General features: G+C 37.0%; 1 protein-coding gene across 3 annotated transcripts in view; it reads right to left on the minus strand.

The window, feature by feature from the left end:
• The window catches only part of PIK3CB (phosphatidylinositol-4,5-bisphosphate 3-kinase catalytic subunit beta), a 181,517-nt gene that overhangs the window by 67,617 nt on the left and 99,883 nt on the right, over nt 1-14,017 (minus strand). For all 3 annotated transcript variants that reach the window (XM_030328607.1, XM_030328606.1, XM_030328605.1), the window contains exons 7-8: nt 11,146-11,316; nt 9,630-9,707 (exon numbers count right to left, since the gene is read on the minus strand). In XM_030328607.1, the coding sequence (XP_030184467.1) occupies nt 9,630-9,707; nt 11,146-11,316 (249 nt within the window). The remainder of the gene's footprint in view (nt 1-9,629; nt 9,708-11,145; nt 11,317-14,017) is intronic.

Raw genomic sequence — 14,017 nt, forward strand, 5'->3', positions numbered from 1 at the left:
TGGCTCAGGTCATGATCTCGCAGTCCGTGAGTTCGAACCCCGCGTTGGGCTCTGTGCTGACAGCTCGGAGCCTGGAGCCTGCTTCGGATTCTGTGTCTCTCTCTCTCTCTCTCTCTCTCTCTCTCTCTGCCCCTCCTCCCCTGCTCATGCGCTGTCTCTCTCTCAAAACTAAACAAACATTAAACAAATTTTTTTACATAAATAAAATAAACAGACACTGTCAAGACTGAGTAGTCACAGCCTTAAGCAACTTTTAAGTCTATGTCTACAGTACTTTAAATGATATTCCCCTGTGTTCCCTGAAATAAGGCAAAAAGTCTGGAGATTCTTTTTTTACTCTGTAAATTATACGATAATAATTATGAAGAAAGATTTATACAACAGCACTTTTAGGAAATCTTTGTATTTACCTTTATACTATACTCAAAGTATCTAAACTATGAGACACTTACAATATTAGTATTTTTAAAGGCCAAGACAAAATAGGAATAATAATTACTTTATTCTGTAAAGAAAACTGCAATTGCCTATAAGAACCATAATTATTTTCTCCTAAGCAACTAAGAAATGGCCCTATCATGAAATGCTCAAAAGATGGAATTTAGTGTTAGTAAAATTGTATGGAAGATAGGAAGAGCACAAAACTCAAGATTATGAAGTTTTCTTTTCCTCCCTGAGATACCTCAGGAAAACTGAGCATCAATTAATGAACACACAATGAATGGTAATTTTAGTTTATCAGGAGGTTAGGAAAGGTTCCATCACTATGCACTAGTCATTATCTTTTTCTTTTTTTTTATCAGGAAAGTGCAAATCATGTTTATTTATTTTTGAGAAAAAGAGAGACAGAGTGTGAGTGAGAGGGGGCAGAGAGAGAGGGAGACACAGAATCCAAAGCAGGTTCCAGGCTCTGAACTGTCAGCACAGAGCCTGATGAGGGGCTCAAACTCACAAACCATGAGATCATGACCTGAACCGAAGTCAGATGCTTAACCAACTGAGCCACCCAGATGTCCCTCTTTTTTTTGTTGTTTTAATGTTTATTTATTTTGAGGGAGAGCATGCTCACCTGCATGCATGGGACGGGCCGAAAGAGAAGAAAAGAGAGAATCCCAACCAAGCAAGGTAGAGCCTGCTTGGGATTCTCCCTCTCTCTCTCTCTTGCTCTCTCTCTCTCTCTCTGCCCCTCCCTCACACTCACCGTCTCTCTCTTTCTCTCTCTCAAAAATAAATAAGAAAACACACACACACACACACACACACACACACACACACACACACACAAAGAAATGTGTACTGACGCCTATCATAACAGGAGTCTGGAATTGAAGAAGTATCTGGGCTACAGGCAAAGGCTTAAGAATAATAAGCAAAGGAGGTACAGTTTTTTAATTTTCTTACAAAGAGCATATCAGTAATTGTTTTCCAAGATGTGAAAAATCCAAATGAGAGGGGAAAAAAACTAAGAGGTGTTGAGGCAGGGCCCACATGCCTAAAGCAATCAATCCATCTGACCTCAGAGTTTCCTGACCTCAAAATCTCCACAGTACTTCCTCTCCTTCCCCTCGGCCCCACAAACCCAATCATATGCAGAATCTGACTTTGCCACACCGTAGCAACTCCAAATCACTAATTGCTACATCTCACTTTCTAGCCACTTCTTCTTCTAACTCACTCTGACACTCCCACAGAAAAATCCCCTTGCCCATTTTTAGCCTCATTTCAATGACCAACACCTTCCCTTCTTTCCCCATCAGCTTTGTCCGCCTTTGCCTTCCCTAAAACTCTCTGCCAATGCCGGTCTCTCCCTCTGTCACACACAACTGAGGTCCATACCCTGAATAAACCTAATCACTTGTCTCCTCTCCATACTACATGTTTTTGGGCCAACCAGCACCATGATTAACCAGTCTCAAATGTAAAATTATTGTTTCATCACTGCAAGAACATTTCTTACCATTACTTAACTGCTGAAAACTTGCATAGCCATTTACTCTTCTATAAGATGAGGCTTCCTCACATTCAATAAAAATATTAAAAATTTTAAAGCCCTTATTTAAGCTCCCTTTTTTACCAGGTTTTCTGCTACCTAAAGACGACGTGCTGTGATGGATACCTCCTGTTGGTCAACCTATTCTATTGAGAAGTTATAGAACATTAGAACAATGAAATACTAGTCCATTATTATTTATAAGATAAGGAAAGCAAGTAATGAGGAAGATCAAATTATGTAGCTAATAAAAAAAGGAATCCAATACTCACCAAATATAGATAAATCACTGTTAATAAATTATGAAGTCAGATCACTGTTACTAAATTATGAAGTCATGTGGGTGGGGAAGATTGAAGATGGCAAATATGCTGGGATGAAGTAAAGGGGTTAAAGAGTATTTTTCTTCCAGAAAAATGCAGGTTATTTCATTTGCACCAGATCCTCCACAAATCTCCATGTAAAGATGTAGGTGGGGGTAGGGTGGGGGTTTTCATCTATTCACACATGAACCCTGCTTATGAACATCATGTCCCTAAGACTACTTTAATTCCACTATAGGCTCACCTGATGATCAAAGTATTTATGCTTGGATTTCATATCTATATCTGACCTTACATAGGCACAACAAAGTATCTGCTGCCTAAACCTTATCCAAAACCCAATCTGGGGAAAAAATATGCATTCAGAATTTCCTGAAAGACACACAGTACATTTATTTCTTTGAGAAGTTCAAATATTACCATTCAATTAAACATAAACCATCACATGGTTGAGTATAAAACTGAGAGTGAATTACTTTTGTCTCTTACAGAATAACTTTTCCTCAATTGTACTTAATATTATATTTTAAATCTACCCAGTGAAAGATTCTATAGAAGAAAGATACGTGAAACGTTATTTTACCTACTGTAAACATGCTGGCATGAGTGTTGATGCCCACTTTACTTCCCACTGTGTTTCCTTCATAAAGAATTTACAACAGTATCAGGATGAGCTACAAACACATGAATGACTAGTTTATTTTAAGAGATTCTGAATATTATAACTGATCATGTTTTCTTTGCTTTGACCATGAGGTATACTACAAGAAAGCAAAATATGTAATCCAACATCAAGCAGTTACAGAGGATCTTACTATAATACATACTTACCGTGAATCTTGCTCCTGACTTTTTTGACTATTAAATATTCTCAATTATTTTTTAAAATGTCAAAATTTTGTATAGGGTCTGTGTGCGTGCGTGTGTGTGCGCGCGCATGCTGAGAGAAAGAGAAATGGAGACAGATCAAGTACATGTACACTTAGCTCTTACATTTGTGAAGATTCAATAAATCATAAGTAAAACAAAACATATAAAAAACACATTCTGGGGGCGCCTGGGTGGCTCAGTCGGTTAAGCGTCCGACTTCGGCTCAGGTCATGATCTCACGGTCCATGAGTTCGAGCCCCGCGTTGGGCTCTGTGCCAACCGCTCAGAGCCTGGAGCCTGCTTTGGATTCTGTGTCTCCCTCTCTCTCTGCCTCTCCCCTGTTCATGCTCTGTCTCTCTCTGTCTCAAAAATAAATAAACGTTGGGGCGCCTGGGTGGCGCAGTCGGTTAAGCGTCCGACTTCAGCCAGGTCACAATCTCGCGGTCCGTGAGTTCGAGCCCCGCATCAGGCTCTGGGCTGATGGCTCAGAGCCTGGAGCCTGTTTCCGATTCTGTGTCTCCCTCTCTCTCTGTCCCTCCCCTGTTCATGCGCTGTCTCTCTCTGTCCCAAAAATAAATAAAAAAAAACGTTGAAAAATAAATAAATAAACGTTAAAAAACAAAAACAAAAACAAAAAAACAAAAAACACATTCTGTATCTTTTGTATGATAGGATGTAAGGTAGGAATTTCAGGATAAAAGTGACATTCAGTTCTTACTTTCGGTGACCCTGAACAGTTATAAGTCTTATGAATTCTATTACCTTTTACATATGAAACAGTTTATTCAAAAAATAACAAGTAGACTATAAAGAAATAAATGTTTCTCAATGTTTTTGTGATAAAAACAAGCTACTTACAATAAATTGCTGAACTGGAAAAATGTTAGCATCTCCTGGTTTTGACAATTTTTGAGAATAAAAACATATAGGAGTCCACTACATAATTACTCAATAAATGTTAGCTAGTATTGAAAGAACCAAAACAAAAACTGCTAGTTATAATTCCATCAACCAACTTCTAACAGAATTGAGATATAAGGAATGAAGTTAAACTATGGATCAGCTGGATATAAAGGTAAAAAAATGCAAGTATAATGAACTTGAAAAGTTCTGTACTAACTATAAACAAGAATAGCAAAGGGTATGATCTAGAAAAAAATAATAATAAAGACTCTAACCAAGATATGGTAACAATAAAAAAAGAGACCCTGCATATTCTGAAAAAGTGTTGAAATATTACTCATTATCTAATTATAATTAGTCAAAGTGTGATTTAAGATCAAGTCTAATTGAGAAATCTAGTAATTCACTAAAATGATTCAAGTTGATACCTGGTTAAAAACGAACAAGAGGGACGCCTGTGTGGCTCAGGTCACGATCTCACGGTTCATGGGTTCGAGCCCTGTATCGGGCTCTGTGCTGACAGCTCAGAGTCTCCCTCTCTCTGTGCCCCTACCCTGTTCATGCTCTCTCTCTCCCTGTCTCTCAAAAATGAATAAATGTTAAAAAAGAAAAAAATTAAAAACAACAAACAAGAGTACTAAAAATGACCTACACTTAAAATTAAACAAAACAAAAAAAACCCACATGTTTTCTGAACTTAGAATCTCCCATGATAGCAGACATGAAAAACTATACTCTGAACTTGTATCAAATGGAAATTTGTCAAAATTGTCCCATTTCCTGATGCTTGGTCTGAATCATCTTCAAGGTTTGAAAAGTAAAGAATTTTGGAGCACCATCATGCTTAATACAGCCATGTTTTATTGTCCAACTTCAGGAAACTTCCAAGGAAACCCTTTTTGCACAAGCCCCAAAACATGCAGAGAGCAACAGAAGGTAGGCTTTAGCATGCAGAGAACTTCCCCACTCTGCTACAGCAAGGAGGATAGACTACATTCCTGAACTCAACAATTAAACATGTTTCTGTGTTGGGCAAGACATGAAACTTTTCCCAACACTGCACCTAATTTCCTTCTTGTTCTGTAATAATGGCCAAAATCTACTACTTTCTGCCTGTACATACTAGTCACAAAAAAATGTCAGTGATATGAATAGTCTGAAATTCCCATAATTTCATGGAGTGCATCACTTTGTAAAGCAGATCTGTTCTGGCTTTTGGAAGGAATGTTATGCTACCTTTAACTAAGAAAATAAAGATGTTAGAGATCGTTACATTAAAATGTATAAATTCATAGCACAAGTATTTAGTGTTCCTGGCACTGAAATGAAAAGAGAAAAACGTTAAGGTAGTTTCTTTCTTCAGGTTATATATATTTTATGGTTTTAAAAAAAAATTTTTTTTAAATGTTTATTCATTTTTGAGAGCGTGAGTGGGGGAAGGGCAGAGAAAGAGGGAGACACAGAATCAGAAGCAGGCTCCAGGCTCTGAGCTGTCGGCACAGAGCCCGACACGGGGCTCAAACTCACAAACTGTGAGATCATGACCAGAGTTTAAGTTGGATGCTTAACCAGCTGAGCCACCCACGTGCCCCTATTTAAAAATTTTTTTTAATGTTTACTTATTTTTGAGAGGTAGAGACAGAGTGAGAATGGGGTAAGGGCAGAGAGAGAGGGAAACACAGAATTCACAGCAGGCTCCAGGCTCTGAGCTGTCAGCACAGAGCCCAATGCAGGGCTTGAATCCACGAACTGTGAGATCATGACCTGAGCCGAAATAGGACGCGTAACCAACTGAGCCACCCAGGTGCCTCTGGTCATATATTTTAATAGTTTAAATATAAGAGTGCTGAGAACCATATAACTAGTCCGGGCAGTGTTAGGATATTAGACTAATAAGTGTGATATCAGATGTACCTAAACTTAAAATTCTCTGTGTTTATCCAATTTCTGGTTCATTTGAGTTTCTTGAATCTGTTATGTCTTTTACCAACTTTGGAAAGCTCCCAGTGAGAATTTCTTTAAAAAGTTTTTCTGAACTATATTCTTTTTCTTTCTAAAATTCAGATTACCTTCTCATGTTCAACCTTCTGATACTGTTTGACTTTCTGATATTGCTGCACGGTATATGAGGCTGTAAAGAGTTTTTTCTCCCTCAATCATTTTTCTCTATTTTGTTCAAAATGAAAATTATTTTTATTAATCTTCAAATCACTGACTTTCCCTTCTCATTACATTTCTACCACTGAGTCCATTCAATGACTTTATAAATTATAAGTTACTGTATTTTTCAGTTCTAAATTTTCCAAACGGTACCTATTTTATCTTCTATTTCTTGGCTGAGATTTTCCACTTTTCCATTCCATTCAATTGTGTTTGCCCTTACTTGCAGCATTTTTATAAGTGACTTAACATCTATGTCATCTCAGCACTGACACCTGTTGATTATCATCATGCATACAACTTGATATCATCCTAGTTCTTCATATGCCAATTAATTTTAAATTGCATCCCAGACCATTCTGACCACTATGTTACGGGACTCCAGGTTTTGTTTATATCCTACAGAAAATGTTAATATATTTTAGCAGACAATGATTAGGTTAAGACTCCATGGTGCAACAAGCCCCTTGAAGCTATGGTTCTAATACCAATTCAGTCAAATTATTTACAGAGCTATTGGATCTGTCCTATGTGTGCAGCATACAGTGACCAGACTGAGACCTGGGTGGTAGTTTATGCTACAGTTAATTTCTTAAACTGTGTTGGCAGTTAAGACTCAGATCCACATATGTACAGTTTAGGAATAAACCTGTAAGCATAAATAGCTTAAAGGGGTTGCTCTCCTAAGCTCCTCCCACTCTCCAATCATCCAAGTACTTTTTGGTTGCCTGGGGCTCCCCTTTTTTTAATCACCCAGCCAGAAAGCTGAGGCTTTATTCACCCACACTTCCTAGAACTATGCCAAATAGCACAAGAGAAAAGGAGAAAGGAAAACAAAAAAGCCAGTGAGGATCTGCCCCATTCTCCTGATACTACAACTCTTCTAAACATAGAGGAAGGTTCAACTCTCTGCATTTTAGTCCTGTCCCCACTGCTGTTGCTGCTGCCACTACCACTGCCACCACTGCTACTAATGCCACAGAACTTCTTAGAAACTGGGGCAAATGAGAACAGAGAAAACAACAAGAAACAAATAATAGAGGGGAAAAGTGGGGAGATCCTCACTCTCTCTCAGAGTTAGAAGACCTCTTTCCCGCTAGAGCTATAACCAGAGGGCTTCTTGAGCTCTGCGTGCACTAGTGTCATCTTCTAGATTTGGGACAGCACTGAATATAAATATGCATACCTGAAAAGTGAAACACCACAAGGCTAGGAAAAGACTGATCAGAAAGCTTTATGCTACAGAATTCTAAGCACACTTAAAAGGTCAAAAGACAGACTTCACTCACATGAGGACTTTAAGAGACAAAACAGATGAACGTAAGGGAAGGGAAACAAAAATAATATAAAAACATGGAGGGGAACAAAACAGAAGAGACTCATAAATATGGAGAACAAACTGAGGGTTATGGGAGGGATTGTGGGAGAGGGGATGGGCTAAATGGGTAAGGGGCATTAAGGAATCTAGTCCTGAAATCATTGCTTCACTATATGCTAACTAATTTGGATGTAAATTTTAACAAATAAAAAAATAAAATTAAAAAAAAAAAAGGTCAAAAGATATTCAAGTGCCAGCCAGGGAGAATAGTGAATCTTCACTGAACACCTAGGATTTTCACTACAAACTGTAGAGAATCATGTGCCCCATAGGATCTCTGGGTCTGTGAATATAATGGATTCGCTCCTGTGATTAGGTTATACTATTTGACATAGCTAACTTTGAAGAAGGGAGATATTGGTGAGCCATCAAAAAGGGACCAGGCTCTTCCCCGCAAGAGATTCAAGAATGTGATGCTTGACAAATTCTCCATTTCTATAGAGTTAAAAATAGAGCCACAGAGCCAGGCTTGAAAGATGCCTCTAGTAACTAAGAGCAATCCCCAGTCAATCCCCTGCCAAGACCCAGCAAGGCAATGAGGACCTCAGTTCTACAACTTCCAGGAACTGAATTTGACCAATAACTTGAATCACGCTGGAAGCAAATTCTTCTCCAGAGTCTTCAGAAGAAATACGACCTAACACCTGGATTTCAACCTTGTAAAACCATAAGCAGAAAACCCAGTCACACCACACCTAGACTTCTGACTGACAGATATACAAGCTAATAAATATGTATTCAAGCTGCTAGGTTTGTGGTAATTTGCTAAACAGCAATAGAAAACTAATTTAAGGGGCTATTATGAACGTAATAATTTAACACTTAAAACAAATACTTCAGAAAACAATTATCAAAACTGACACAAAAGAAATAAAAATATGACTATATATCCATTAAAGATATTAAATTCCTAATTAAAGACCTTCCCACAAAGAAAACTCTACGGTCAGATGGCTTGGAGTAAATCTTACCAAACATTTAAAGAAAAAATAATACCAATTCTATATAAACTTATTCAGAAAATTAATAGGAGGAAGGCTTCTCAAGTCAATTTGGGGGAAAAAAGATCAATAACTGTTTTCATGACTGGCATTTAAATTTTTTTACCTATTGCAACAATCATGTTCTACTTTTGCAACTGGACACAAATTAATAAGGAAAGTTTAAATAAAAGAAAAAACAATTACCACTAAAACAGAAAACAAAGGCCAACTGGTCATAAACACACTCATTAAAAATTAAAACCTAGCTGAGAATGTAAAAGCAAAAAACAGCCCTATTTTAATGACAGCTAACTAAAGGATCTTTAAAGTCCATTTATAAAAGCAAGTCACTGGTAATCTTTGGCAAGATGCTCCTGAATATGTCCTCATGCCAGCAAACATCTCAAACTAAGTGAATCTCTTTCTTGGATCACAAAACTATTCACTTAATTTCCTGCCAAGCAAAATAGGGGAAAATGCATGCTTTACACTTTAAGACAAAATGCCTTGTTAAGTCTTTACTTAATTGTATGGGGTTATGCAATAAATCTCCATGTGTTAACAACTTGTGGTCCACAATGTAGTCATCTATTTTCTTCCAGGAAATGGTATTACATTTTCTCTATGTTCAGCAAGTTTAAAAGAAAAAAAAAGGGGGCTGAAAAAGGAGGCTGGGTGCAGCTCTAACAAGGCTGACAAAGCAGAGTTAAGCTTGCATAGGAACCTGTGACCTATAGTTTTGTCTTAAACTGTACCTGGTGAATTCCTGATCTAAAGCAAGTTCTTTTACATAATACACCAGGAGAAAATGTCACTTTATCCAGTACATCTCCAACTATTCAAAGAATACTTTAAGACAAAAATTCTTAATTGTCTTACATTAAGTCGCCATATTTTATCCTGCGCAATTGACCGATATACCTAAAATTTAATCTCCAATGTGACATTCCTTATGTGTATCAGTAAGTTATTCAAATAATGCAGCAGATTAAAAAAACACTCAAATCTTAACAAGTACTCACTTTTACACTTTCTTCTGTGTTAAGTTTATTTCCCTTAACCAAGACAATTTGGAAAGGGTTGTTATTTTCCCAAACATGCTGCAAAAGAATGAAATAGAGTATTTTAATTAAGGAAATAAATATTCTATGCTAGCAATGAAATCATCTTATCTGTTCTCATGTCCATTGACAAAATAACAAAAATAGACCTCTGAACTAACAACTGAAAGTCACATGTACTAAAATAAGCACCACAACCAAAGTGCCTAAGCACTTTGTTCTTAGGCAAAACAGTGGCAGCATTTCAATACTGTTAAGAAAGTGACTATATTAAGCACCATAAACAAATAATATTAAAGCTTTGGATGAATTAAGAATTGACCACTTAGGGGTGCCTGTCCAACTTCGGCTCACAGTTCGTGGGTCTTAGCCCCACATCAGGCTCTGTTGTCAGGACAGAGCCCACTTTGGATCCTCTGTATCCCTCTCTCTCTGCCCCTCCCCCACTCTCAGTCTCTCTCCCTCTCTCAAAAATCAACATTAAAAACAATTTAAGAATTGATCATTTGGGGCACCCGGATGGCTCAGTCAGTTGGGTGACGGACTCTGGCTCCGGTCATGATCTCGCAATTTGTGAGTTCAAGCCCCGCATCGGGCTCTGTGCTGACAGCTCAGAGCCTGGAGCCTGCTTCAGATTCTGTGTCTGCCTCTCCTCTTCATGCTCTCTCTCTCTCAAAAATAAATAAACGTTAAAAAAAAAAATTAAAAAAAATTGACCATTTAAATATACAGTTAATACCTTAATCCTCAACAAGAGAGATTAAATATACAATCTGTTAAAACTGAATAACTATTGAAAAATGTTAACTGTTCCAATTGATAAACAGAAATTTAAGATTTGCTTTATATAAATATATTACATTCTGGAAAAGATGGTATTTTTGATATATTTAAATTCTAAAAGTATTCAGTAAGAAGAAGGCAAGTTATACCAAAAACACTCTCATAGCTAAGCTGATAGAAATGAACTATACCAGTAAACCAACTATTTCTGCACGTCTAACTTTTCTACTAGAAAGTCTCAAATTGCTCCCTGAAGTCTATGTTTAGCTGTAATCTCAAGAAATTTTTAATTTGGTGACATTTTTCTGTGGCACCAAAAGAACACCAAAACTAGAAATAACATATTTATATTTATATGCAGCTTGCGCTGAGGAAAAAGGATAGTAGTTAGAAAGATAATTACAAAGAAAGAAAGAAAGAAAGAAAGAAAGAAAGAAAGAAAGAAAGAGAAAGAAAGAAAAAGAAAAAGAAAGAAAGAAAGAAAGAAAGAAAGAAAGAAAGAAAGAAAGAAAGAAGAGAAAGAGAAAGAAAGAAAAAGAAAATTACCAATAATGGTAATTGATCTTTGGCAAATCTGCATTGGTTTTCACAGAAGGAAAAATCAACAGAGAAAATATGTGTGAGGCTGAAGCACATAACCTAAAACAAAATCACATGCTTTTGGGGTTACCAAAAGTTCACACATGAAACTTACAGAAATAATTCGCATTTTCTTTGGTGGTAAAGGAAGAGGAAGGTTTGATGAATTTCTATTTATGGCAGCTTCTATGGCAATCATTTCCTGTTCATACATCTTCTTGATCTTGCAACATTCCACAAGCATAAAATGAGGCAAGGTCCTATTCATTACACAGTTCCGGATATACTACAGTGGCAAGGAAAGAATAAGGTAAGGATTTTCAAGCAAATACTTAAATCAAGGGGTACCTGGGTGGCTCAGTCGGTTAACAGTCCAAATCTTGATCTCTGCTCAGGCCTTGATTTCAGGGATGTGAGTTCAAGCCCTGCCACACCCACCCATCACCCAGTGTGGAACTTACTTAACAAAAACAAACAAAAACGTAAATTGACAGAAGAACAAAATTAAGATGAACACCACTATATCAAATGTACTGTAAAAATATATCTTAACATCAAGAATATGAGAAATTAAAATCACAACATAAAATAGCTACCATTAATTGAACACCTAAGAACATAAGATTATTTATAGCTAATTTTCCTAACAACCCTATAAGAGATATTTTCCTCTTTTTAATACATGAAAGGAAAATCAGAAGAGCTGAGTTACATTCCTGGCATCTTTAAATCTATCTTTTTTGTTTGTTTGTTTGTTTGTTTGTTTGTTTGCTAAACCCTGAAGAAACATGTACCTCAGTGTAGATGTTTTGCCTTTTCTTTGTGCTTAATACAGGACAGTTTGACCTATCGGCTCACCTTTCTAGGGGTGGGACTTGATCAGGAGAGACTGTGATATCACAGTGCAAGCTTTGACCAATCAGTCAGGACAAGTGAACATGTAGTACACATGTGGCCATTTCTTCACATCCTGAGGGAGTCAACTTAGACTTTCCAATGGATCCCTGAGGGAAGCCTGGTACCTTTACAGCACAGGGCTCCAGACAACCATTACTATCTTCCTTTTAAAAACATACTGGTCATCTGAGCTTGATGCTTTGTTTTATTTCAATGAGACCAGGATGACTCTCCAAAGGCATATAAGAAAAGGAGATGGGGCGCCTGGGTGGCGCAGTCGGTTAAGCGTCCGACTTCAGCCAGGTCACGATCTCGCGGTCCGTGAGTTCGAGCCCCGCGTCAGGCTCTGGGCTGATGGCTCGGAGCCTGGATCCTCTTTCCGATTCTGTGTCTCCCTCTCTCTCTGTCCCTCCCCCGTCCATGCTCTGTCTCTCTCTGTCCCAAAAATAAATAAACGTTGGGAAAAAAAAATTAAAAAAAAAAAAAAGAAAAGAAAAGAAAAGGAGGGGCGCCTAGGTGGCTCAGTCAGTTAAGCGTCCGACTTCAGCTCAAGTCATGATCTCACGGTTCGTGGGTTCAAGTTCTGCACCAGGCTCTGTGCTGGCAGCTGGGAGCGTGCAGCCTGCTTTGGATTTCTGTGTTTCCCTTCTCTCTGCCCCTCCCCGGCTCACGCTTTGTCTCTCTCAAAAATAAATAAACATTTAAAAAATTTTTTGTTTTAATAAAAGAAAAAAAAAAAAAGAAAGAAAAGGAGTGGTTATTCACATTACCAAGATTCCTAACAAGCTGAGAAGAAAGAAACCTAATGTATTTCTCAGAAGAATAAATTTCATATACAAAGTATGATTCAACATATTGTATTCAATTCAGAACCAAGAAATACAATTTTTTGAAATTAAAAAAATTCCAGAATTGTCTGTAATTGGCAGTTAGATGATATTATGCTAAATATATTCAATAAAAAATTTTTCACTATGAAATATGTATCATTGCACTCCTTCACATTCCTTTGAGTACATGGTATATTTTCTCTTTCACTATGACCCTGTACAAAAACGTATACAAGCCTTTGTTTCTCTTTATAACAAATCCTAGTTTGAATAGAACAATATACCCTCCACTAATTAAAGTTTAAAAAAAAGTGTTAAAGAAGCAGAAGGCTACTTAAAGGATGGCAAAACATAAAGAAGTCAACACTCCTATGCTACCACCAAATACTTTTCATCTTCCTTCTTCGTCTCATGGGCTAGAGTTCAAGTGTTGACTGTTAGAATGCCATAGCTCTCAAAGCAGAGAAGTTATAACTGCTTCTAGACCTTCTACCTACTAAACCACAAGAATTCAGGGCCATGCTAAAAATGTGAAAAGAAACGTGTAAAATCCTCTATTAGCCGCTAATATATCAAAGCTCCTTATTCTCAAACAGACATCACTTAATGTTTAGCATGTCTCTATCCCTCTTGCTTAAAACAAAACAATAAAAATCACAAATAAGAATAAACACATATCTTTATAAAATCCTGTTACTATTTACCCCTAACTTGGCATTTAGCATTATTCTTTATGTAATGACCATTTTTTAGTCTCCAAATTCAATTGCAACAAAAATATCTTCAAGTTCCTTGAAGTCAAAGCCATGATTCTATCCTTTAAAAGGACAGTGGTGGGGGAGGAGTACTGCACTTTTATCTTATTTAAACTTCATTTTATTCGACAAACAATCTGAGGCACTATAAGTCAATTCATGATTGCATGGAAATAGGAATGTCAAACACAGAGGAAGTCTTTTGAGGATGTCCAGACCTAACCCTTACAAAATTCCTACCATATGTGGAAGAAACAAATAAGGGAGGGGAGGGCAATTTTACATATTAAACATATAATAATTATATATATAAATATATATATAACCTATAAAAGAAACTGAAAAGTTTTCTATTCACAATGAAAATTTATAAGTTTTTATACAATTTATTTAGTGACCATTTAATCAAAATATCTTGTTTTTTACTTCCCGCAGAATATTTTCTATCTAAATCATCATGTTGGGGTTTCTGGGTGGCTCAGTCAGCTAAGCTTCTGACTTTAGC

This window comes from Lynx canadensis, chromosome C2, assembly GCF_007474595.2.
Source record: "Lynx canadensis isolate LIC74 chromosome C2, mLynCan4.pri.v2, whole genome shotgun sequence".
Lineage (NCBI taxonomy): Eukaryota > Metazoa > Chordata > Mammalia > Carnivora > Felidae > Lynx > Lynx canadensis.